Source organism: Triticum aestivum, chromosome 5A (genome assembly GCF_018294505.1).
Source record: "Triticum aestivum cultivar Chinese Spring chromosome 5A, IWGSC CS RefSeq v2.1, whole genome shotgun sequence".
NCBI classification, from domain to species: Eukaryota; Viridiplantae; Streptophyta; class Magnoliopsida; order Poales; family Poaceae; genus Triticum; species Triticum aestivum.
Genome location: NC_057806.1, coordinates 208,991,389 through 209,018,746, shown reverse-complemented (window position 1 = coordinate 209,018,746; position 27,358 = coordinate 208,991,389). Strand labels below are relative to the sequence as shown.

The 27,358-nt window shown below is 43.5% G+C and overlaps 2 protein-coding genes across 3 annotated transcripts; both read left to right on the top strand.

Annotated features, from left to right (window-relative positions):
* The first annotated feature begins 17,116 nt into the window (after positions 1 to 17,116).
* Positions 17,117 to 19,298, top strand: LOC123102799 (pentatricopeptide repeat-containing protein At1g71460, chloroplastic-like). The gene has a single exon (XM_044524229.1). It carries the CDS (start codon positions 17,182 to 17,184, stop codon positions 19,240 to 19,242), a length of 2,061 nt encoding a protein of 686 aa, XP_044380164.1. The 5' UTR covers positions 17,117 to 17,181; the 3' UTR covers positions 19,243 to 19,298.
* Positions 19,299 to 19,376: 78 nt separating this feature from the next.
* On the top strand, positions 19,377 to 23,876 carry LOC123102798 (probable serine/threonine-protein kinase At1g54610). Of its 2 annotated transcripts, XM_044524228.1 has the most exons (9): positions 19,429 to 20,230; positions 20,637 to 21,020; positions 21,111 to 21,395; positions 21,471 to 21,788; positions 21,895 to 22,122; positions 22,471 to 22,571; positions 22,675 to 22,777; positions 23,004 to 23,345; positions 23,446 to 23,876. In XM_044524228.1, the coding sequence occupies exons 1-9, from the start codon at positions 20,180 to 20,182 to the stop codon at positions 23,587 to 23,589; spliced, it is 1,956 nt and encodes a 651-aa protein (XP_044380163.1). In that variant the 5' UTR covers positions 19,429 to 20,179; the 3' UTR covers positions 23,590 to 23,876. The 2 variants fall into 2 exon arrangements, with proteins under 2 accessions (XP_044380162.1, XP_044380163.1); XM_044524227.1 differs by having other exon boundaries at positions 19,377 to 20,230; positions 23,004 to 23,876.
* Positions 23,877 to 27,358: the final 3,482 nt, after the last annotated feature.

The following is a 27,358-nucleotide window of genomic DNA, read 5'->3' as shown; positions in this document are numbered from 1 at the left end:
CCCATCACCGGCCCCCGCGCGCCGCCACCGGGCCCGAGCGCCCCCGCTCCTCTCCGCCTCCAGCGCCGCCGCCTTCTCCAACGCCGGTGGCCGGTGCCACCGCGAGCCGCCCCACCGCCGTCAACTCTGGGCCGGCCGCCCAAGCCCGACGCCACCGCGGGCCGCCGCCGCCGCCGCGCGGGTCGCCGCCCCCGCCGTCCGCTCCCTCCTCCGGCGACGAGCTCCGGCCACCGCGACCCCTCTCCCCGGCGAGCTCCCTCCGACTCCGGCGTGAACAGGAATTCCGGCGACCTCGAAGTCCGCGTCGGTGAATAGTGCATGAACAGTGATTCCAGATCTAGATCCGGTTGACTTCTCTCCCCCGAACCCTAATTTTTTATGCCTACTTTGACCGCCCGTAACTTTGCATCCGTAGCTCCGATTTGGGCATATAATATATCAAAATCTTCGCCTCGACGAGTACATCATTTCATTCCATTGCGTCATTTTCGTTTGAGTTCATCTTGATGCCCAAAATGCTGTTAGAAGGAGGCTTCATGAGTTAATTGTCAGATCTGCTAGTTCATCTTAGACTTTTGTCATTTTTGCCATGATTATTGTGTGCATGCTATGCCTGTGAGTCCTTCATATGTTTTGTTAAGCATTTTGTCTTCTTTCCAGAGGTGCAACCCATGCATTTTTAGGATGTGTGTGGTGACTTGTGCAAGCTTGCAAAGTGAGGCACCCGGGAAATCTGTTTTCAGAGACTTAGTTGTTTTCACTAAGTCTGGGATATTTTAGTTCATGATGCCATATGTTCAGCTTGTTTCCTAGTGATCCGTGCCTCTTTTGAGGATGATCAGTAAGGGACTTCTGTTATTGATGTTATGCTCTATCCATCCATGTCTTTGTTTGCAATTATGGAACACCATAGCTTGAGTCAATCGAGCTCTACTTTTGCTTCGTGGTGAATCTGGGCAGATCGTCAACTCGTTTGCGATTTTGCCGGCGTTGTTGTAGTTGATCCGTGCATGCTATGCCATTGTTCTTGCCATGTCTAGCTTGTATTTTGTGCCTTCTTAATGGATGTATGCTTCCCTTGCTGTGACTTGCACCATGGTGAGTGCATCGAGCTCGTTTACATGCCTTCGTGAGTTATATTTCAGCATGTCTCAGTTTTCACTAAGTCTGAAAACTGATTGTGTTTTAGCTATGTTCGCGTGCCCGTTAATATATTTTGTGATCCCTTTTTGGCCCCAGGGCACTTTGGGACTTTTGTTAAGCTTGTTGAGTAGCTCCATGCCATGTTCTTACTTGTCATGTTCAGGTCATGTATCATGTTGTTTTGCTGCTCCGAAGAGAGCATCGTGATCTGAAATTTCAGACTAGTGTTAATTTCACTAAGTCTGGAATCTGTTTTGCATTTGCGTTTTTTTTTCATGCTTGTTTGAACCTCTTAATGGATGAATTGGCCATGGCTCAGTGCTAGTCTTTTGTTAAGCATCTTGTGTGCATCCATGCCATGTATTTTGTTGTCATGTTTGGTGGCTGTAGCATGTTCGTTGCATTGCGTTTAGATGCCTACTTGCTGTAAATTGCAGACCGGTGTCATATCTTAAAACGCTTGCCATTTCCAAACCGTAACTCCGATTCCAATGATCTTTATATCGTTTTCAAGCGATTTCATCCCCTCTTTCCAGTGGCACCCTTGGAATTCCAAGTTGAGGCCAGGTTCATGCGTTTCCTGTCATATCTTGCATTTTGCATCCCGCATCGCATCCCGCATAGCATATCATCATTTCATCCTATTGCTTGGTCTTGCACGTGGTTGATTGTATCCTTGTTGCTTGTTTGTCTTGTTGGGTAGAGCCGGGAGACGAGTTCGCTACCGAGGAGCCCGTTGAGTTTGCTTGTGAGGATCCAGTCAACTCTGACAACTGTGCAGGCAAGATGATCATACCCTCGAAATCACTACTATCTTTGCTATGCTAGTTTGCTTGCTCTTGCTATGCCAATGCTATGATGCCTACCTTTTTCTTGTCAGCCTCCTAATTGCCATGTCAACCTCTAACCCACCTTGTCCTAGCAAACCGTTGATTGGCTATGTTACCGCTTTGCTCAACCCCTCTTATAGCGTTGCTAGTTGCATGTGAAGTTTGGAGGCCGTTCCTTGTTGGAACATCTCTTATTTACTTGTTGGGGATATCATTATATTGCTCTGTTATCTTAATGCATCTATATACTGGGTAAAGGGTGGAAGGCTCGACCTCTCGCCTAGTGTTTTGTTCCACTCTTGCCGCCCTAGTTTCCGTCATATCGGTGTTATGTTCCCAGATTTGGCGTTCCTTACGCGGTTGGGTTATAATGGGAACCCCTTGATAGTTCGCCTTGATTAAAGCTTTTCCAGCAATGCCCAACATTGGTTTTACCATTTGTCACCTAGCCTTTTCTTTCCCTTGGGTTCTGCAGACTCAAGGGTCATCTTATTTTACCCCCCGGGCCAGTGCTCCTCTGAGTGTTGGTCCAAACTAGAGTCCTGTGCAGCGCCCCCTCGGGGAAACTCGAGGTTTGGTTTTAGTTGTATGGAGCGCTCATCTGAGTGTGCCCTGAGAAAGAGATATGTGCAGCTCCTATCGGGATTTGTCGGTACATTCGGGCGGTGTTGCTGGTCTTGTTTTATCCTGTCGAATTGTCTTGTTGTACCGGGTTACCGAGTCTGATCGGTGTGTCTCGGGTGGAGGTCTATTCCTTCGTTGACCGTGAGAGCTTGTCATGGGCTAAGTTGGGACCCCCCTGCAGGGATTGAACTTTCGAAAGTCGTGCCCGCGGTTATGGGCAGATGGGAATTTGTTAATGTCCGGTTGTAGATAACTTGAACCTTAATTAATTAAAATGAATCAACTAAGTGTGTACCGTGATGGCCTCTTCTCGGCGGAGTCCGGGAAGTGGACACGGTGTTGGAGTTATGCTTGCGCAGGTTGTTCTTATAGCTTCTCGCTCGTGCTTTGCCTCCTCTTCTCGCTCTCTTTTGCGTATAAGATAGCCACCACATATGCTAGTCGCTTGCTGCAGCTCCACATATATTTGTCTTATCCATTTCTATAAGCTTAAATAGTCTTGATCGCGAGGGTGCGAGATTGCTGAGTCCCCGTGGCTCACAGATACTATAATTCCAGATGCAGGACCAGGTGATTTCGCTCCAGGTGACGAGTACGAGCTCAAGTGGGAGTTCGACGAGGACTCTCAGCGATATTATGTTTCTTTTCCCGATGATCAGTAGTGGTGCCTAGTTGGGTTTGATTCAGGGCCTTGTCGCATGTTGGGTTCTTTTCTATTTTGGCGCCGTAGTCGGGCCATGAGTGTTTGTTTGATGGATGTTATTTATGTATTCTGATGTGACGTGGCGAGTGTAAGCCGACTATGTATCTCCCCCTTTTATTACATATTACATGGGATGTTGTAATGATTGCCTGACTTGCGACATTGCTTTCAATGCGGTTATGTCTCTAAGTCGTGCCTCGACACGTGGGAGCTATAGCCGCATCGAGGGCGTTACATGGGGCCTCTACATCAACACCATAGCCTCTCCGATGAAGCATGAGTAGTTTACCACAGACCTTCGGGACCATAGTTATTAACTAGATGGCTTATTCTCTCTCTTTGATTCTCAATACAAAGTTCTCCTCAATGTTCTTGGAGATCTATTCAATGTAATACTCTTTTGCGGTGTATTTGCCAAGATCCAATGAATTGTGGGTTTATGAACAAGATTATCTATGAATATTATTTGGTTCTTCTCTGAATTCTTATATGCATGATTTGATATCTTTGCAAGTCTCTTCGAATTATCGTTTTAGTTTGGCCTACTAGATTGATCTTTCTTGCAATGGGAGAAGTGCTTAGCTTTGGGTTCAATCTTGCGGCGTCCTTTCCTAGTGACAGTAGGGGCAGCAAGGCACGTATTGTATTGTTGCCATCGAGGATAAAAAGATGGGGTTTATATCATATTGTTTGAGTTTATCCCTCTACATCATGTCATCTTGCTTAAAGCGTCACTCTGTTCTTATGAACTTAATACTCTAGATGCATGTTTGATAGCGGTCGATGTGTGGAGTAATAGTAGTAGATGCAGAATCGTTTCGATCTACTTGACACGGACGTGATGCCTATATTCATGATTATTGCCTTAGATATCTTCATAAGTATGCACTTTTCTATCAATTGCTCGGCAGTAATTTGTTCACCCACCGTAATACATGTTATCTTGAGAGAAGCCACTAGTGAAACCTATGGCCCCCGGGTCTCTTTCTTATTATATTGCATCTCTTTTATTTACATCGCATCTCATTTACTATTTTTCAATCTTTACTTTCCAATCTATACAACAAAAATACCAAAAATATTTATTTTACTATCTATATCAGATCTCACTTTTGCAAGTGACCGTGAAGGGATTGACAACCCCTTTATCGCATTGGTTGCGAGGTTCTTGATTGTTTGTGCAAGTACTAGGTAACTTGTGCATTGTCTCCTACTGGATTGATACCTTGGTTCTCAAAAACTGAGGGAAATACTTACGCTACTTTGCTGCATCACCCTTTCCTCTTTAAGGGAAAACAAACGCATGCTCAAGAGGTAGCAAGAAGGATTTATGGCGCCGTTGTCGGGGAGATCTACACCAAGTCAATACATACCAAGTACCCATCATAAACTCTTCTCCCTCGCATTACATTATTTGCCATTTGCCTCTCGTTTTCCTCTCCCCCACTTCACAATTTGTTGTTTTCTTGCCAGATCTGTTTCTGTGTGCAACCTTGTTTGCCGTTATTATGAATAGTTCTTCCTCTATCGCTTGCACTCCCGAGAACGAGGTTCTCAACTTTGAACAAAAGGGGAGGAGAAAATTTAAAAGATGCTTGGTATAGGATTTGTAGTGCTCATAATAGATCTACCCGTAAGCAATCCACCATTGATCTTCTTCGTTGTTTTCATGTTGGCATCACCACTTGGTATAGATTCGTCCTTGATACGATTACCGGTGGAAATTTCTTGATGTGCCCCTCTCTTGATGCTTTTAATGCTATGGGAAATTTAGTGGGATCACCACCCCTCATGATTAATGAAACAATTTTGACTCTTGAGCATGTTATGGAAAGACTAGATGTTATTGAAAATAAAATTCTCACTGAAGATCATATGGGAATTATAGACAAAAAGACGCATAATTTTGCCACTAATATTGGGTCAAAAGAGGGAGATATTTTTAAGTTGTTAAAAGAGAAGGGTGCCTTAATCCATGAAAGAATAGAAGAAAGTCTGTCTCGGATTGATAAATTAGAAGAAATCTTTAGTAACCTAAGCACGGCTGTTGCTTCCGCTAAAACTATCGAGGAAACTCATGTAAGGAGGGGTAGATCCAAGAACAAGGGTGCACATTCTAGTAATAGTAATAATGGAGATCCTAAGATGATTAGTGTTCACCCGGATTTTGTGGAAGTGATAAGAGATCCTTTTTGCAAGAATGAAATATTTCAATTTATTCCTAGAAGTATTGTTATTGAAGATCTTTATGCTAAATTTCTGAAGGATCCTAAGTGTTCAATTGAAGAATTGCATACCAAAGATGACAATACCTAGATCTATTCTTGTTTTTATGCCTAGCTAGGGGTGTTAAACGATAGCGCTAGTTGGGAGGCAGCCCAATTTTATTTTTGTTCTTTACTTTTTGTTCCTGTTTTGTAATAAATAATTCATCTAGCTTCTGTTATGATTGTTTTTTTTTATGTTTTAATTAGTGTTTGTGCCAAGTAAAGACTTTAGGATCTTCTTGGGTGATTGTTGTTTGATCTTGCTGATAAAAACAGAAAGTATGCGCTCACGAAAATAATTGTCACTTTTTACCAGAGAGCGATAAAATACCAATTCCAACTGCAATAGATCAATATAGTTTTTTTTTATCCTAGTCTTCCTAATTTTTCAGAATTTTTGGAGTTACAAAAGTATTCAAAACCTCCAGTTTGCTATAGACTGTTCTGTTTTTGACAGATTCTTTTTTTCGCATGTTGTTTGCTTATTTTGATGAATCTATGGCTAGTATCGGGGGGTAGGAACCATAGAGAAGTTTGAATATAGTAGGTTTGACACCAATATAAATAAAGAATGAGTTCATTATAGTACCTTAACTTGGTAGTTTATTTTCTTATACTAACGGAGCTCATGAGATTTTCTGTTGAGTTTTGTGTTGTGAAGTTTTCAAGTTTTTTGGTAAAGATTCGATGGACTATGGAATAAGGAGTGGCAAGAGCCTAATCTTGGGGATTACCAAGGCACCCCAAGGTAAAATTCAAGGACAACCAAAAGCCTAAGCTTGTGGATGCCCCGGAAGGCATCCCCTCTTTCGTCTTCCCCTATCGGTAACTTTACTTGAGGCTATATTTTTATTCACCACATGATATGTGTTTTTCTTGGAGTGTCTTGTATGATTTGAGTCTTTTCTTTTTAGTTTACCACAATCATCCTTGCTGTACACACCTTTTGGGAGAGACACACATGAATCGGAATTTATTAGAATACTCTATGTGCTTCACTTATATCTTTTGAGCTAGATAATTTTTCTCTAATGCATCACTTATATATTTTTACAGCACGGTGGTGGTTTTATTTTATAGAAATTATTGATCTCTCATGCTTCACTTATATTATTTTGAGAGTCTTTTAGAACAACATGGTAATTTGCTTTGGCTATAAAACTAGTCCTAATATGATGGGCATCCAAGATGGGTATAATAAAAACTTTCATATAAAGTGCGTTGAATACTATGAGAAGTTTGATGCTTGATGATTGTTTTGAGACATGAGGATGGTGATATTAGTGTCATGCTAGTTGAGTAGTTGTGAATTTGAGAAATACTTGTGTTGAGGTTTGCAAGTCCCGTAGCATGCACGTATGGTAACTGTTGTGTAACAAATTTGAAGCATGAGGTGTTTCTTTGATTGTCTTCCTTATGAGTGGCGGTCAGGGACGATCGATGGTATTTTCCTACCAATCTATCCCCCTAGGAGCATGCGCGTAGTGCTTGGTTTTGATGACTTGTAGATTTTTGCAATAAGTATGTGAGTTCTTTATGACTAATGTTGAGTCCATGAATTATACGCACTCTCACCCTTCCACCATTGCTAGCCTCTCTAGTACCGCGCAACTTTTTGCCGGTACCATAAACCCACCATTTACCTTCCTCAAAATAGCCACCATATCTACCTATTATGGCATTTCCATAGCCATTTCGAGATATATTGCCATGCAACTTTCCACCGTTTCGTTTATTATGACACGCTTCATCATTGTCATATTGCCTTGCATGATCATGTAGTTGACATAGTATTTTTGGAAAATCCACCATTCATAATTTTTTCATACATGTTACTCTTGATTCATTGCACATCCCGGTACACCGGCGAAGGCATTCATATAGAGCCATATTTTGTTCTAAGTATCGAGTTGTAATTCTTGAGTTGTAAGTAAATAAAAGTATGATTATCTTCATTATTAGAGCATTGTCCCATGTGAGGAAATAAAAAAGGGGAAAGGCCAAAGAAAAAACAGAAGGCCCAAAAAAGAGAGAAAAAGAGAGAAGGGACAATGCTACTATCCTTTTTCCACACTTGTGCTTCAAAGTAGCACCATGATCTTCATGATAGAGAGTCTCTTATTTTGTCACTTTCATATACTAGTGGGAATTTTTGTTATAGAACTTGGCTTGTATATTCCAACAATGGGCTTCCTCAAAATGCCCTAGGTCTTCATGAGCAAGCAAGTTGGATGCACACCCACTTAGTTTCTTTTGTTGAGCTTTGATACATTTATAGCTCTAGTGCATCCGTTGCATGGCAATCCCTACTCACTCACATTGATATCTATTGATGGGCATCTCCATAGCCCATTAATACGCCTAGTTGATGTGAGACCATCTTCCTCCTTTTGTCTTCTCCACAACCACCATTCTATTCCACCTATAGTGCTATGTCCATGGCTCACGCTCATGTATTGCGTGAAAGTTGAAAAAGTTTGAGAATACTAAAGTATGAAACAATTGCTTGGCTTGTCATCGGGGTTGTGCATGATTTGAATACTTTGTGTGACGAAGATGGAGCATAGCCAAACTATATGATTTTGTAGGGATGAACTTTCTTTGGCCATGTTATTTTGAGAAGACATGATTACTTTGTTAGTATGCTTGAAGTATTATTTTTATTTTTATGTCAATATTAAACTTTGTCTTGAATCTTTCGGATCTGAACATTCAAGCCAAATAAATAAAATTACATTGATAATTATGTTAGGTAGCATTCCACATCAAAAATTTTGTTTTTATCATTTACCTACTTGAGGACAAGCAGGAATTAAGCTTGGGGATGCTTGATACGTCTCCAACGTATTTATAATTTTTTATTGCTCCATGCTATTATATTATCTGTTTTGGATATTTAATGGGCTTTAATATGCTCTTATATATTATTTTTGGGACAAACCTATTAACCGAAGGCCCAATGCCAGTTTCTATTTTTTTTTGCCTATTTTAGAGTTTCACAGAAAAGGAATACCAAACGGAATCCAAACGGAATGAAACCTTCGCGATGATCTTTCTTGGACCGAAAGCAAACCAGGAGACTTGGAGTTGAAGTAACGCCACGAGGTGGCCATGAGGCAGGAGGGCACGCCCAGAGGGGTAGGCGCGCCCCCACTCTCATGGGCCCCACGTAGCTAAAGGTAATATGCCCTAGAGGCAATAATAAAGTTGTTATTTATATTTCCTTATATCATGATAAATGTTTATTATTCATGCTAGAAGTGTATTAACCGAAAACTTAGTACATGTGTGAATACATAGACAAACAGAGTGTCACTAGTTTGCCTCTACTTGACTAGATCGTTAAATCAATGATGGTTATGTTTCCTAACCATAGACATGAGTTGTCATTTGATTAACGGGATCACATCATTAGAGGATGATGTGATTGACTTGACCCATCCATTAGCTTAGCACAATGATCGTTTAGTTTGTTGCTATTGCTTTCTTCATGACTTATACATGTTCCTATGACTTATGCAACTTATACAACGTAACTGGGTGATTATAAAGGTGCTCTACAAGTGTCTCCGATGGTACTTGTTGAGTTGGCATAGATCGAGATTAGGATTTGTCACTCCGATTGTCGGAGAGGTATCTCTGGGCCCTCTCGGTAATGCACATCACAATAAGCCTTGCAAGCAATGTAGCTAATGAGTTAGTTACGGGATGTAGCATTACGGAACGAGTAAAGAGACTTGCCAGTAACGAGATTGAACTAGGTATTGACATACCGACGATCGAATCTCGGGCAAGTAACATACCGATTACAAAGGGAACAACATATGTTGTTATGTGGTTTGACCGATAAAGATCTTCGTAGAATATGTAGGAGCCAATATGAGTATCCAGGTTCCGCTATTGGTTATTGACCGGAGACGAGTCTCGATCATGTCTACATAGTTCTCGAACCCGTAGGGTCCGCAAGCTTAACGTTCGGTGACGATCGATATTATGAGTTTATGTGTTTTGATGTACCGAAGGTAGTTCGGAGTCCCGTATATGATCACGGACATGACGAGGATTCTCGAAATGGTCGAGACATAAAGATCGATATATTGGATGACTATGTTTGGACTTCAGAAGGGTTCCGGGCAAGTTCAGACAAATACCGGAATACCGGGGGGGGGGGTTACCGGAACCCCCCGGGGAGTGTAATAGGCCTGTTGGGCCTTAGTGGAGAAGAGGAGGGGCGGCCAGGGCAGGCCACGCACCCCCTCTCCCTCTAGTTCGAATTGGACAAGGAGGGGCGGCGCCCCCTTTCCTTCCCCCTCTCTCCTCCTTCCCTCTCTCCTACTCCTACTCTTGGAAGGGTTGGAGTCCTACTCCCGATGGGAGTAGGACTCCCCTTGGGGCGTGCCTAGGAGGGCCGGCCTCTCCCCTCCTCCACTCCTTTATATACGGGGGAGGGGGCACCCCATAGACACACAAGTTGATCAGTTGATCTTTTAGCCGTGTGCGGTGCCCCCCTCCACCATAATCCACCTCGGTCATATCGTAGTGGTGCTTAGGTGAAGCCCTGCGTCTGTAGCATCATCATCACCGTCATCACGCCATCGTGCTGACGAAACTCTCCCTCGAAGCTCTATTGGATCGGAGTTTGTGGGACGTCATCGAGCTGAACATGTGCTGAACTCGGAGGTGTCGTACGTTCGGTACTTGGATCAGTCGGATCATGAAGGCGTACGACTACATCAACCGCATTCTCATAATGCTTCCGCTTACGGTCTACGAGGGTACGTGGACGACACTCTCCCCTCTTGTTGTTGTGCATCACCATGATCTTGCGTGTGCGTAGGAAATTTTTGAAATTACTACGTTCCCCAACAGTAGCTCCACCGACGTACTTCTTCCGCCTATATATACTCTTATACCCTAGATCAATCCCAGAGAGCCAAAAAACCACTTTTCCACTGTTGCAACCTTCTGTACCCGTGAGATCCCATCTAGGGTCCTTTTTCGGTGATCTGCCGGAGGGGGAATCGATCATGGAGGACTTCTACATGAACACCATAGCCTCTCCGATGAAGCATGAGTAGTTTACCACAGACCTTCGGGTCCATAGTTATTAGCTAGATGGCTTCTTCTCACTTTCATTCTCAATACAAAGTTCTCCTCGATGTTCTTGGAGATCTATTCGATGTAATACTCTTTTGCGGTGTGTTTGCCGAGATCCGATGAATTCTGGGTTTATGAACAAGATTATCTATGAATATGATTTGGTTCTTCTCTGAATTCTTATATGCATGATTTGATATCTTTGCTAGTCTCTTCGAATTATCGGTTTAGTTTGGCCTACTAGATTGATCTTTCTTGCAATGGGAGAAGTGCTTAGCTTTGGGTTCAATCTTGCGGTGTCCTTTCCGAGTGATAGTAGGGGTAGCAAGGCACGTATTATATTGTTGCCATCGAGGATAAAAAGATCGGGTTTATATCATATTGTTTGAGTTTATCCCTCTACATCATGTCATCTTGCTTAAAGCGTTACTTTGTTCTTATGAACTTAATACTCTAGATGCATGCTGGATAGTGGTCGATGTGTGGAGTAATAGTAGTAGATGCAGAATCGTTTCGATCTACTTGACACGGACGTGATGCCTATATTCATGATCATTGCCTTATATATCTTCATAACTATGCACTTTTCTATCAATTGCTCGGCAGTAATTTGTTCACCCACCGTAATACATGCTATCTTGAGAGAAGCCACTAGTGAAACCTATGGCCCCCGGGTCTCTTTCTTATTATATTGCATCTCTTTTATTTACATCGCATCTCATTTACTTTTTTGCAATCTTTACTTTCCAATCTATACAACAAAAATACCAAAAATATTTATTTTACTATCTATATCAGATCTCACTTTTGCAAGTGACCGTGAAGGGATTGACAACCCCTTTATCGCATTGGTTGCGAGGTTCTTGATTGTTTGTGCAAGTACTAGGTGACTTGTGCGTTGTCTCCTACTGGATTGATACCTTGGTTCTCAAAAACTGAGGGAAATACTTACGGTACTTTGCTGCATCACCCTATCCTCTTTAAGGGAAAACCAACGCAAGCTCAAGAGGTAGCATGACCCGGGAACACTGCACACAACGTTCGGGGCCGTAGTGGAAACCTCGGCCGGACTCCCTACGGATGGAACCTGAATATGCGATAAACCTAGACTAGGGACTTGTGTGGTTAGTCAGGTCGTGGACGACACCCTCGCCAGGCTTCCGCTTGAAGGTTGCCGAGATACATGACATGTACATGGCGGTAAGTGGCGAGAGCGTGTGTGAAGAAGTACACCCCTACAGGGTTATCAAACTATTCGAATAGCCGCCTCCGCGGTAAAATGTGCAAGATAAGCGTGAGTGCTATGGATGGCGTTCTCGTAGGGAGACGGGAGCGGATCCATAGTGGTTTATTGATTTGGTGAATATGTGGACTCGTGTGCGCCACCCCAAAAGAGTTACTTGTAGACATAGTTCAGAATAGCCACTGAGTCAAAGCTGGCTTACTGCAGTTAAACTCCACCACCCCCTTTGTTGATACTGATGCATATGTAGCTAGTTCTGATGTAAGTCTTGCTGGGTATGTTTGTACTCACATTTGCTTAATTTATGTTTTTTGCAGAGAGACTTCGAATATCTGCTTAATTTATGTTTTTTACATATGTACTCCACCACCCACTTATGCTCCTATCTGTACGAGAAACAAAGTGAGCGGAGCGAATAAACTCATCCATGCTTATACCGTAAAAAATATATAATTCAATGGTTTGAAATTAAAAGCTAAACAAAGGATGAAAGAAAATGTACGTAGCCAAACGATTAAATAGCGCATGCACGCACGACTGTTTTATGCGTGTATAGGGTGCCAACAGCCCCATTTGAGCTACCTGCAGGGAATTGTCTCATCGGATACTTGTCTATTAACGGGAGCAGCAACAATACTATGCAACAAGAACCACCGAATCATCTTAGATCCTTGCCATCAGCGGAAAAATTGCCTGGCACATGCAGCAGGTGGGCTCTGACCAAATCTGAAAATAAGCTTGTCATCAAGAACATATATGGTGTCATAGTTGTCGATTGTAATATGTAACAAATATAAGCCATCAAAATCATATTCGCATGCTCTCTATATAAATATGTGGACAAACAAAATGTGCATATGATAAAGCAGTGCAAAATAAGCTTGTGCTTTATAAATGATTATGGAGACTAATAGAATGTGCATATAATAACTCCAGCAAAAAAATCATATATGGGAGCTTGGGTGCCTATGCGAGCAACAAGAGTCTTATGCATCATCGAGAAACTGCTTTGCCAGGCCAGACATCTAGCTTCTTTGCAGTAGGAGCAGAACCTGGCAAAAAGAGGAGACTAATTCGCAAAAAATAAAAAAAAGAAAGAAGCCGATGTGTATCCTGCAAATAAGTAATTTGGCAACATATGCACACTGCAGAGAAATAAACACAAATAATGTATCAATGGTGCAGAAACTGATGATTTTCTTCTTCTAAACAGCAAGCACCTCTGCCTATTTATTAGTTAAGCATAAGAACGTTAGGTTTATTTTTTATTCAAAGAATAGAGATTGATTAGGACAAATTGATTGTCATGCATGGACTCGAGGAGCATATGAAAATAAACCTAAATTCAAGCGCAAAGAGGTGCTTGTCGAATCAAATTTTAGGTGCATAGCTAATCATATTCTAAATATTTTGCTTTTTGAGTAACAGTGAATAATTCTTACCACCAATTGCATATACCAATAATTTTGTAGTGCGGGTTGAGAGTGAATGGCATGGTTATGACCCTGCATCACAACATGTTGAGATGTGAGTCAATACTCAAGAATCATGTTCTCAAGCATTTTTTTACTAAAGCTGAAAATGTAGAGGTACTAATTCTATGTATAGGAGAGTCATGTTCTTCAGCAAGGCTATATTTTTACTTTCGAACGCTTTCCATTCGTTAGGATCTATCCTCCCAATTGTTCAAGTCTGCCTCCTTGAATGTCTGTTGGACTGTAGTTTAGCATAAACATATCGATAACTTTAATGCTTCTTGCACAACAAAATTTGATCTGGATACATGTGGTGTACGTGATCCACAATCTATTCGACAACATCATCAGAAAGATGTAGGCCTGATTCATTCAAGATTGACATACCAAACTCTAAAGGTAGTGTGCGTGCCATACTTAGTGGATATAATGGGTTTTGTGTTATTTTTTTAATGAACCAAAGAGTAGTACTGATAGAGCTGAAGGATAAGCATCTAAATTGACAAATTGCACTGTATGGTGGTATGCTCAAAACATCGTGAAGTAGTCTATTAAGTTTTCAGGATTATGTGCAAAATAATTCAGTATATAAAAAATACATGCCACTTCATATTCGATGCTACTACTTGTGCCTCGTAGAACCCATAGTCAAAATGCAACTGCGAGAAGGAATTCTTCAAATATCAAATAGAGAAGAACATATATAAACACAAGTCACCCCAAATCCTATATAGCAACCTGCTGCCACTTGAATATCTACACATAACCAAACACACGCAGTCACACACTGAAAAAACAGAGGTATGAATCAAAGAAATAAGGTGAGGAAGAAATAGCCTGAACTGAAGGTGTCCTTCCTGATCTCCAACAGTGCATCTCGGAGGGCATGGTCGGCTGCGGCGGACAACATTCTTCATCCACGTCGTTCCCAAGAGGCTGACGACATCTAGTGTTGGCGGAGCCCCCTTCCCCTCCGCCCAAGGGTTGTAGTTTGGCAACCGGCACTGACGTCCCGTCAAGGAGGCACACTGCATTGAACAACAGGAAGATCACATGGACAACAGTGATACGTCTCCAGCGTATCTATAATTTTTGATTGTCCCATGTTGTTATATTATCATTCTTGTATGTTTTATATTCATTTTATAGCAACTTTATATCATTTTTGGGACTAACCTATTGACATAGTGCCCAGTGCCAGTTGCTGTTTTTTGCTTGTTTTTTCCTTCGCAGAATATCCATATCAAAGGATTCCAAACACAGCGAAATTTTTTGGAGATTTTTTTTCTGCCCAGAAGACAACTTGGGAGCCAAGGAAGTGCACGAGGGAAGGCCCGTTGGGCCCACCACCCACGTGAGCGCGCTAGAGGCCCCTAGCGCGCCCTGATGGGTGGTGGGGCCCACGGAGGTCCTTTCCACCGCCTCTCAGCTCTGTAAATACCCAAATATTCTAGAAACCCTAGGGGAGTCAACGAAACACAATTCCAACCACCGCAAGTTCCAAAACCATGAGATCCAATCTAGAGGCCCTTTCCAGCACCTTGCCAAAGGAGGACACGATCACGGAGGGGTTCATCATCCTCGCTGGTGCTCCTCAAATGATGCGTAGTAGTTTACCACAGACCTACGAGTCCATAGGCAGTAGCTAGATGACTTCTTCTCTCTTTTTGATTCTCAATACAATGTTCTCCTCGATATTCTTGGAGATCTATTTGATGTAATGACTTTTTGCGGTGTGTTTGTTGGGATCCGATGAATTCCAAGTTTATGATCAGTTCTATATATGAATATTATTTGAGTCTTCTTTAATCTCTTATATGCATGATTATTATAGCCACATATTTCTTCTCCGAAACTTTGGTTTGGTTTGGCAAACTAGATTGTTTTTCTTGCAATGGGAAGAGGTGCTTTGTGATGGGTTCGATCTTGCGGTGTCCTCACCCAGTGACACAAGGGGTAACGAGGCACACATGTATCATTTCTATTAAGGATAAAATGATGGAGTCTATTCCTACATGAATAGATCTTGTCTACATCATGTCATCGTTCTTATTGCATTACTCCATTTCTCCATGAACTGAATACACTAGATGCATGGTGGATAGTGGTCGATGTGTGGAGTAATAGTAGTAGATGCAGACATGAGTTGGTCTACTAATCTTGGACGTGATTCCTATATACATGATCATTGCCTTGGATATCATTATAATTATTTACTCTCCTATCAATTGCCCAACAGTAATTTTTTTACCCATCGTATGCTATTTTTTTCGAGAGGAGCCACTAGTGAAATCTATGCCCCCTGGTCTATTTTCTATCATATTGTTTTCAGATCTATTATTCCAAAAATCTAAAAATACCTTGCTGCATGTTTTATACTTATTTTTTATGTTTTGCTAGATCTATTTATCCAATCTCATACAATTTGATCTATCTTAATACAGAGGAGGGATTGCCAACCCCTCTTACACATTGGGTTGCAAGTATTTGTTCTTTGCGTGCATGTACCGTTTACATAGTATTGTTTGGTTCTCCTACTAGATTGATAACCTTGGTTTCATAATTGAGGGAAATACTTACCATTGCTGTGCTGCATAATCCTCTCCTCTTCGAGGAAATACCAACGCAGATACAAGCAATCAAACAACATCAGTCTGTCTCCTCTTTGCTTGTGCCGCTAGGGTCGTCGATGGGCAGTAGCCGATTTGGCGTGGATTTGCGAGCACAGGAGGTGGAGTCTTGTACCGGTGGCAGATTTGATAGGCGAACCAAGAAGATGGAGCAACGTAGGCAGAATTTGTTGGGAAATGGAGTCGAAGTGGAAGTGGAAGGGGAACATGCAACGAATTATCCGGTGACTGCGTTTCTGCTGCGTAGGTGAGGAGCCAAGGGAGGTGGAAGAACGTGGAGCCAACGCAAGGGGGTCGTTCTGTTCGCTAGTCAAGAAGTGGCGGAGGATGATGCGGCAGAGAGGGTCGTTCTGTTCGCTGGTCAAGCGGTAACGGAGGGTGATGTGACAGAGCAGCTGTGGTGGTAGAAGTTGATGTGACGAACCTGCTGAGGTGGATAGGCTGCATGTCAAGAGAAATAGAACAGTGGGGATCAACTATTTAGATATTATATATTTGCCATGATACACGCACTAAAATTTGTCATGGTCCATACAAAAAATATTTTTCATGGTCAAAATACTAGAATTGCCATGGTTAAAATACTAAAATCACCAAGATCTATGAACTAAAATTGACATGATCTATAAACTAAATTTGCCATGTTGAATTACTAAAAATGCCATGATCCATGAATTAAATTTGCCATGGTTAATTACTATAAATTTCCATGGTCAATTAATAAAAATTACCGTAAAAAATAGTTGAAATACAATAGTAGCATTGAATCTAGAATAAAAACTAGATGAAACATGTCATGGTAACTTTAGTTTAAATACTATGACAATGTCGGCGTAAACATCGTGGAAACTTTTGGCTAAAATAAATTATCGAAACATATCAACATGAAATCTAGTTTTGAAAAATCTAGTTTTGAAGATCTCGTCGAGGCAAATTTAATAGTGAAAACAGATTTTTAGTCGGACTTTTTATTTATGAAATAAACATTTTTAGTTCTGAAAACAAAATTTTTTTCGCTGATGTCATTTGTTTTGACGTCTTTTCTGATAATACTGAAGTGCCGACTACTTAATTAATCAGTGAACGATCTGTAGGTGGCCTAAATCTAGCTCGCTTGGTTCTATCCAGTCCACCTGGTTGCTTCTTCACTCCAAAAACTCACGCTCGCCATGGCCATTGCCATGGCCTCGACCTCCTCCCCTGTAGCGGCCCTAAAGCACCCCCATTTTCTAGACTCCAAGGCCCTGAAGTCTCTCAAGCGCGCGAGAACCCGTTCATGCGCCCTCGCCGACGCTGACGCCGCCGCGGCCGCCCCCCGCACGTTCCAAGCGGAGCTCCGGCCGGACTCGAAAAACGCGCCCGCGCTCTCCGCTGAGATCCGCCGTCTCGTTCGTGCAGGCCGCCTTCGCTCTGCGCTCTGCCTCCTCGACCATTTATCCCACCGCGGCGTCCCGGCGAGCCCCTCAGCCTTCACTGCTCTCCTCTCCGCATGCCGCTCCCTCGCCCACGCCCGTCAGATCCACGCCCACCTCCGTGTCCACGGCCTTGACTCCAATGAGTTTCTCCTAGCCAGGCTCGTCGAGGTTTATCTTGCGGTCGGTGCTGCTGAGGAGGCCCGCCAGGTGCTCGGCGGTTTGCCCAGGGCCAGTGCCTTCTCGTGGAATGCTTTGCTCCACGGGCACGTTCGCAGGGGCCGGAGAGAGGCAGGGGATGCTGTCGCTGGCGGGTTTGTGGAGATGCGTGCTGCTGGGGCTAATGCCAACGAGTACACGTACGGCTGTGTCCTCAAGTCCATCTCTGGGAGTGCCAGGCCATCCATGGTCATGGCCACCGCCACACACGCCATGCTGGTCAAGAACGCATTTGCAGGTGCGCCGGGCATGCTGATGACTGGCCTCATGGATGTCTACTTCAGGTGCGGGAAGGTGAAGCTGGCGATGATGGTGTTTGAGGAAATGCCAGAGAGGGATGTCGTTGCATGGGGGGCAGTGATTTCTGGGTTCGCACACAAGGGGTTGAAGAGGGAGGCACTGGAGCATTTCCGGTGGATGGTGGAAAACGGAGTCAAGGTGAACTCGGTGGTGCTCACCTCAATCGTGCCAGTTATTGGTGATATACGTGCACGGAACTTAGGGAGGGAGATTCATGGGTTGGTGCTGAAGAAGTTTCCAGACCGTAAAGATGTAGCAAAGGTCCACGCAGGGCTGGTAGACATGTACTGCAAATGCGGCGATATGGTCTCTGGGAGGCGAGTGTTCTATAGCACCAAGAAGAGGAATGCTGTCTCATGGACAGCATTAATGTCTGGGTATGCATCCAATGGGAGGCCAGATCAGGCGCTGAGGTGCATAGTTTGGATGCAGCAAGAAGGAATCCGACCAGATCTCGTTGCGGTTGGTACTGTTCTCCCAGTATGCACAAAATTGCGAGCATTGAGCGAGGGGAAGGAAATCCATGCATATGCTTTGAGGAGGTGGTTCCTGCCAAATGTCTCATTATGCACTTCGCTCATCACCCTGTACGGTACATGCTGTCATTTAGAATACTCTCGCAGGGTGTTTCATGCTATGGATAAGAAAACTGTACGAGCTTGGACTGCATTGGTTGATGCCTACCTAAAGAACAGAGACTCTTCAACTGCTATTGAAGTGTTCAGATCAATGCTGCTGTCGAACCGTCGGCCTGATGCTGTTGCCATCACCAGGATACTGAGTGCCTGCTCTGATATTGGAGCATTACAACTTGGCAAGGAAGTTCATGGTCAGGTGTTGAAGTTGCGGATGGAACCTCTCCCGTTAGTTGCCGCAGAACTTGTTAACATGTATGGCAGGTGTGGGGACCTGAAGGCAGCACAGAGGGTGTTCAATCGAACAGACTCCAAGGGATCCTTGACGTGCACTGCAATAATAGAAGCTTATGCAATCAACCAGCGGCACAAGGAGGCACTGGATCTCTTTTCATGGATGCTGTCAAATAACTTTGCCCCAACTATTGTCACCTTCAATGTGGTTCTGAGAATCTGTGATGCAGCAGGATTGCATGATGAAGCTCTCGAGATTTTCGACTCCATGGTACAAGGGTACAACCTGGAAGCATCTGAAGAGAATTATGACTGCATCATCAGCCTTCTTACTAGTGCTGGCAGGACTGCCGAAGCACAGCGTTTTGCTGATTTGAAAGCTGCACTGTTTAGTTCACCTGCTCCTTTTTTGGATTTTGAACAGCAGTAATTTTGTAAATATAATTTTTGACCTCCCTTCCAATATTAATAGAAGATTTGTCAAAATGATACTGATAAGAATTAGTATTTCACAACTCACAGAAAAGAAATATACTTTGTTACTAACAAGTAATGCCATCAGTTGCTAGGTCGAAAATTCAATATTAACCTCAACTGCTGCACCACACCAATAACATTATTGCCTTTATTCCCTCACAACAATTATCGTATCAGAAAGTTAGGGGTTTGGGTTTATGGCTTATCTGTTCGCTTCAGTTAGATTTTTTCCGGACTCATGCATGAATCTTCTTTCACATATTAAAAGCGAAGAGTTTGTTGCATTGCTTACTGAGCCATAATAAATAGGGTTAGTAATTTACGTAAGTTCTTTTTCCAGCAATAGGTGTTCATGTAGAAATGTATAGCTAGTAGTCTAATTGTCCGTCTTCTTTTTACTGTTATGTGGAACATTGACCTTTTATATTGACATGGTAATTAAACAGCTAACGGCGATCCTTTTATCTACAAAAGGAGTATATAACAGATAAAGAAAGAAACCTGTTGACTATTTTTGGAACAGAACATAGCTGATAACTATTTTTAGCTCTCGGAAATCCCTCCTATCCATTCCTTTATTGTCAGTTACTTCTAATATTTTGTTACTGTAAAAAAAACTTCTAGTGGTTTGCGGCATTTCCTTTTGAGATTTTTTCCCCATTTTGGTCCGTGCTACATTAGGAAAGAAATAAAAGAGGAATTTTAAAGGGAACTTCATTTCTGTGAAATCTCTATCTTCTGTTCTGGTCTTTCCGAATTCAATTTCGCTTTGCATTGCTGTTTATCTTCTCTCCTCTCCATCCAAGGACTATAATGGGGAGTAGGCACCATGATGTTTTCTTGCTAGGGAAAAACAGATTGATACCAGGTTCTTGGTTCTTGTTATTGGCATGTGCCTTTACACCAAGCTGAAGTTTTCAGTGTTCAGCTGCCTTCCAAAGGTCAGAATTGTATCAATGAATTGTGTTTCGTGTTCCATATTTACTTACCTGGATTTGAAAGAATTTTTGTGGGTTACAAATCACCGGCAAATTTGCCACATTGGTCGGAATCACATAATTCAATGAAAGGAATTTTTTTGACTGTTTTAGCTTGAGGTCCAATTTGGCACTATTTTCAAGGATTCAGTTTCTGTCAGATTATTGTTTGGTTATTTGTACCACTTCATCTATTTTCTCAAATATGTTTTTTTACATCAAAATTAAGCTTGTAGTTTGTTTTCCAAGAATACCATAAAAGTGGGAAAGATCATCTGAAAATCTCTCAATCATTGTTTGGTTAAGAAAACAAACAAGCTTGTAGCAAGATTTAGAATCTGAGGCAATGGTCATTTCTTGTCAAGCGCAGATATTGGCTAGAAAGACTGCAAAGATTGGTCTCGATCTGATTCACTTGTTCAAGAAGGCATCACATGTGCTTATGGGCTGCCTTTGCTCCAAAGGCGCCAAAGATCATGCTGATGCCACTTCCGAAAACAGAGAACCATCAAGTAAAGATGACCCTAAGACTGCATCAGGTACGAATGATGGCAGCAAAGTCATGCCATATGCTGGAGAGAAGGTGGTGGTAGCTTTTGATGCTAGGTTCAGCAGTTGTAACAATGCAGAGTTGAAAGGGCTCTCAGGTGAGCATGTTGTTTATGGGTGGCCAACTTGGCTTGCAAATGTGGCGCCTAAAGCAGTAGAAGGCTGGTTGCCTCGACGAGCCGATTCATTCGAGAAATTAGACAAGGTGAACAACTGATTTGATTGTGTGGCTTATGTATATTAAATTTCCTGATAAAGAATATTCATTAATTGAATGCTTTCTTTTGAGTTGTAGATTGGACAAGGAACTTACAGTATTGTGTATAAAGCCCGAGATCTTGAAACAGGGAAGATTGTTGCACTAAAGAAGGTGCGGTTCGTCAACATGGATCCTGAAAGTGTTCGCTTTATGGCTAGAGAAATCCATATTCTTCGGAGACTGGATCATCCAAATATCATAAAGCTTGAAGGAATTGTAACATCTCGTGTGTCGCAGAGCCTGTATCTGGTTTTTGAATACATGGAACATGACCTTTCCGGTCTTATTGCAAGTCCAGGCCTCAAACTCACCGAGTCACAGGTGGTTAGCGTCCGACTCTTGCATTGAACAGTTAAGAAACTTACATTGACTAAAACAATTAAACATGAATGTCAGATAAAGTGCTTCGTTCAGCAGCTGCTTCATGGCCTTGATCATTGTCACAAAAATGGAGTTCTGCATCGAGACATCAAAGGATCGAACCTCTTGATTGACAGCAATGGAGTACTGAAGATTGCAGACTTTGGCCTGGCAACATCTTTCGACCCTGACAATCCACAACCACTAACTAGCCGTGTTGTGACATTGTGGTACAGACCACCAGAGCTTTTACTTGGTTCCACAGAGTATGGTGTCGCTGTGGATATGTGGAGTACAGGGTGTATTGTGGCAGAACTCTTTGCTGGCAAACCAATCATGCCAGGAAGAACCGAGGTATTTCTTATTTTGCCTTCGAAGATCCAGAAACAACATCAGTTACCTTTCAGATTTTTATGCTGGTTGATGTCTTATGATTTTTTTTACAATAATGTTATCGTAGGTGGAGCAAATTCACAAGATCTTTAAGCTCTGTGGGTCGCCGATGGATGACTATTGCAAGAAATCAAAGGTGCCAGAAACAGCGATGTTCAAGCCTCAGCAGCAATATAGGCGGTGTGTTGCTGAGACTTTCAAAGATTTTCCTCCTTCCACTGTAGTTCTCATAGACTCCTTGCTTTCATTAGAACCAGAAGTTCGTGGAACAGCTTCCTCAGCTCTTCAGAGTGATGTAAGTTTCCGATCCTCTCATAAGAATCTTTTGTATGGTGCAATACCTGGCTTACAAACCTTATTCAGACTTTTCTTTGGTGTTGCAACATATTAATGAATATACATGCAGTTCTCCTGCATGGTCTCCTTTTTTTTAACTTCTCGGAAGTTTAACATATTAGTGTAGTTAAAATTAGACCGCTGTTAGTATATTTTGAAATGAATAGCTATCAGTGGTAAGTGGTTATCTTAGTTGCTGCCGGTTTTCTGATCTCCCTTGTGTGACTGTGCATCTACCTGTAGTACTTTGCTTATGCGAATATCTCAGGATCTGTAGTACTTATCCTATGTTTCAAATCTCTTTCAGTTTTTTAAAACAAAGCCACTTGCTTGTGACCCTTCAAGTCTACCGAAACTTCCAGCAAGCAAGGAGTATGATGTTAGACTCAGGCAAGAGGAAGAGAGGAGGTACACTTGCCAACATCACCATTTCTTGTTCCATCTGGACTCATTGCACTCCTTGTTGGGCGGTTCAATCAAATGCCAACACTCTGCATTCATGTTCTTGCAGGCAAAGAAAGGCAGCTCTTGGTGGACGAGGAGCTGAATGTTCCAAACCAGGAAATGAAAATCATGTAACCAGTCCTGCTGTCAATGGTGCTGCTGAATCGAAGGTAGCGATTCCAGATTATTGCTTGAGTTCCCAATTATAATATATTATTATACAAAAAATCAAATAATTAGTCTGTTCTGTTAATTCTAAATATGTACAGCTAACAAGGTTTTATGCTTTAAAAAACATGGGCAAATTCCTAAAAAGTTACCCCTAAAACATGAGCACATCTCTTTATAAGGCATGCACCTTCGGAAGTACATCTGCCTGTCCCTGTCACCCTGCAGGAACACGCGCATGCCAGTTCAAAGAGCAACAGCGTGAAGTTCTACCCCGAGGATAGCGTGCCCGGTTTCCGGGTGGAGCCACGCCCGTTGCCAACCACGGTGCAGGTTCCTGGATTTGGCTCTACATGGAACATGGGAGGTTACACAGATCATCCAACGACGCCTGGTTGTGCCTGCAGTTCTGTTCATGTCGCAAATTCCTCTACCTCGAGGACAAAGGCATCATCGCATTCACATATACCACAGTTTTGCACGACAGATCTGAGGAATGCAGTTGAGGTTACATATCAGAATCAGCCACCTGATAGGCCTGCATCATCTCACAACAAGAACCCCCTAGAGGTGCAGGACGCTATGATCAGTGTGCTACTGCTAAGGGAAGTATTGAGGATTTATATTCTTTCATCTCACATGGCTCGTACCATTGCCTTTCTGTGGTCAGAACCATGGAAGGAAGCTCAGGAGGATCCACCACTCGGGGCCATTGGTGCCGCTGGGAGGGAATATCGAGGACATGCTCAAGGAGCACGAGAGGCACATCCAAGAGGCGGTGCGCAAGGCACGGCTCGGCAAGACGAGCAGGTAGCGAGCAGCTGAAAAGGTCGTACGGGAGCTCTGCGAACATGGACCGGATTTCAGAGGTGTCAGCACCACATTCGTCTGCGAAGCTGCCGTTTCACGTTGCTGCAGGTCCCCCTGTATAGAGTTTTAGCATGTAACCGTGTGTTCTCATATAGGATATTGGGGTGTTTATATACTTTATAAACTGAAAAAGCGCAGGGCATGACTGAATTTATAGATCTCTCTGCTCTTTTTCCTTCTTAGTGTATTTTTTATGGTAACTCCTTGTTAGTGTATAATAGTACCTGAACCTAAAGTTTCATCAAGGTTTGGTACACTTGATAAATTATGAGCCGTTCTTGCTTAGACAGACCTGAACTCCAACGCAGGTACCCATTTCGTCGGCCGCCGTCCGTTTGGGTCGCCGCGGACAAAAGTGTTGGCCCAACGCGTCGACCCATTCCTAAAACGCGTCCGCGCGGATCCATTTGCGGCTCAAATTTACGGCTGAAATGCGTCGGTGCGGACGCAAAGCGGACTTGCCACGTGTCCTCTCGGTGTTCGCTGCGTCCCCACCTGGCGGTCGCCAAACTACCACGGTTAGCTTTATTAATGATGACCCCTGTCGTGGGCCCACGCATCAGCGACGGTGGTCGGCCTTTTCTAATCCAAGCGTGCGGTGTGGGGGGGGGGGGGCTCATCCGCTTACAGACGCCCCGTCCCCATCTCGCCACCCCTGTGCTCCCTCGCCGGCGACAAAGCCTAGCAAACCCTAGCCACCGCAATGGGCCTCTTCTCCGGCAAGGGAAAGGGCAAGGCGACCGCTGGCCCTTCCCGCGTGCTCCCCCTGCCTCCGCCGTCGTCCTCCCATCAGCCGAGGCAGCACATCGACATCCTAGTGTAGCAGGCGAAGTGGCACTGGGAGCACCGCATCCCCCCTACCTCGACATGACACTGCCACGTGACTGTCATGGATCCGGAGAGGATCCCAGTGTCGGCGCGCCGCGGTCGGTGCGGGCGCACGTGGAGGAGGTGCGGCGCCGGAGGCAGCTGCTGACGCCGGAGCAACGCCAAGAACCGACGTACGCGTTCGACTCGCCCGCGTGGCAGCGGTGGTCTGCCTTCGAGTACGAGGAGGCCAGGAGGTGCGACGTCCGCGATGTGCACCATGGCTTCCCGCTGCCAGCCCTCGTCGTGCACGACGAGGTCTAGGAGGAGAAGGCCACCTACCAGGCGGCGCTGGCCGCCGTCCTTCATGAAAGCGAGGAGTGGCGCATGAAGGAGGAGGCGTACCAAGCGCGCATGGCGGAGGCTATGGCGCTCTCCGCAGCCGGTTACTGTGTCGTGCCGCCGTTGAGGCCATCGTCCCCCGTCAAGGCCGAGCCGGAGCCAGAGCCAGAGCCGATCCCCATCGAGCACTACTCACAGACCAGGCGAGTGCGCGAGTGGGTCAGCATGCTGCCGGTCTGGTTGGTGTTGTGGACTCTCGCGGGCCTTTGTGGCCGGCATTGATGTTTAATTAATGCTTTTATTTTTCAAAATGTTGGCGCTAATGATTTTTTTCACGCGACCTCAAAAATTGATCGGGCCAGTGTCGGGCGCAAGCGCCGACCCAAACGCGAAAGCGGACATGACTGTCAGCTGGGCCGATCCAAACGGACAAAAAGCGGACAAAAGCGCCATCCGTTTGGGTCAGCGCGTTGAAGTTCCTCTTAGTTTGGTGGTTCTGCGCAGTCTTTTTTCAGAAAACACGCAAGATTCATGTCTTTTTTGGGAAACGCTTAAAACCAACCGTTGATGCAACCCGCGTGTCCGCGAAATCACTAGTTAAGGAGCGCTCCCCGCAATGATTAGTCGGGGAGCGCTCCCCTCTCGCCAAGTGTCACGTGCGGAGTGCTCGTGAGACTTTTCCGTGGCGCTCCGCGCGCGACACTTGTCGCACGCACGCCCTCTCCCGTGATTTTTGGTTTCCGGTTTCTCTTTCTGGTTTTTCCTTTTTTTCACTTTAGTCCTTGTACTTTTAATGTTCTGTAATACACTTTTGATCTGTTTTGAGATATGTTTCTATCTGGTGTGGCTGAACCGTCGCTGCGGACTGTTCTTTCTTTGGCGTCGTCTCTGCCCGTCGCGGCCGCCGCTCTTGCTGCATGGTTACGGCGGCCCCCGTCGCGGCCGCTGCGCTTGTCACGTGCTCTTACGGCGGTCCTTCTTTAGCGTCGACCGCGCCTCCCGTTCGCGGTATCATCATTCCCTACGAGGTTGCATTCGCGGGTTCCCTGTTTCCATTTGGTTTCTCTTTTTGTTCCCATTATATTTTTGTATATGGAGATTTATGGGGTAGTTACGGGTGGGGACTACCAACACTATCAGATGTCAAGTTTGAACTCAGTTTTCTGGAATTAGTTCTTGATAATCATTGTGTTCCTTGCAAGTATGACTTGTCCTTTTTGCCGTATGCCTGCTGGCCCGTGTTCTTCTGTTGATTCTTCTGTAGATGGGTTCAGTGTGGTTCTGGATTGGCATTGTTTGAGGTGTGTTGTAAGAATATCATTTTATAATTGTTTAATTTTTGGCACACATGCTTATTTCTTTTGGTGCTGCCCATGCTATTTTGATTTTGATTATGATCCTTGTTTTGATTTGTTGTGGAGTATGTTCCGTGCAGTGTTAGAGCTCATCTTGCTTGTTACATCGAGGAGTGAAGGGCTTTAGCCATAAGGAGGGGTGACTAAGATACTGATCTTGCTCTTCAGTGCAATGAGGATTATTTGTACGGTGTTCTGTTTAGTCATGGTCGGGTGAGAAGCAAATTTAATGGTCCTTCCTGGGAACGATTGGTCAGTGATTATGGTGTTCGTCCTTCTGATATAATGACTGTTAGGCTTGAGCATTATGGGACGTGGATTGGTATTGATTTTTATCATGTTGGTCATGGAGATGCGTTGTCTCCTTTACCATCTGCTGGCAAGGTTTATTTTTAAGAAAGTTTTTAGCTTGTTTTATTTTACATGATGATTTTTTTGTTCCCTTTAGCCTGTGTAATTATATTTTGTAGCTCTTGATGGTTTGAGCGACTCCTAGAAGGAACTTGTTGGGAGTTGTTATTACACCCGTGGTGTTTTTCTTAATTATCAGCAGATGTATTTCATGAGGTGTCAACTCTTTGATGATGAGTACATACCCTGTTGTCCTTTTGTTCACAGGATTGATTCCATAAATGTTAATGGTCATCGTATGGTCAGATTGTTTTTCCATTGTTTTTCTTAGTTTCTGTTATTTATTTATTTATTTATTTTTATTATCTCTTCTATTTATAGTTTTGAATTTTTGTTCTATTTCTGATAACTTGATGTTTTTGTCAGGTTATTCCTGGTATTGTTGTGAGGAGTTTGAAGGAGTTTGTGACATTTCCTAGGACTGGAGTTTTAACTCTTGAAGTTACTTTGGAAACTCTTGATGATGATATATATGTGAGCACTCCTTGCTCCTACTTTGTTGGCTTGGGCAATAGAATGGTGTTCAAAGAGGAAGGTTCAGTGATTTTCTCCAGGCATCGTTTATTGAAGTAAGCAACTTGGTGCTGATAACTTTCAAAGAGCGTGATGGGAGGCTTGTTGTTATCTTCAATCTTCTGCCGCAGTGATGTTAGTTATAGCCTTTGAACATAATGGATTTTGTTTAAAAATCTATGCTATGGTGTAATGTTATTTAGATATATGAAACGATTGCTGTTGTTTAAAAACCTAACTGTTCATTGTTGTTGTTCGTTTGTAGAAGAGGCATGGTTGTGTATA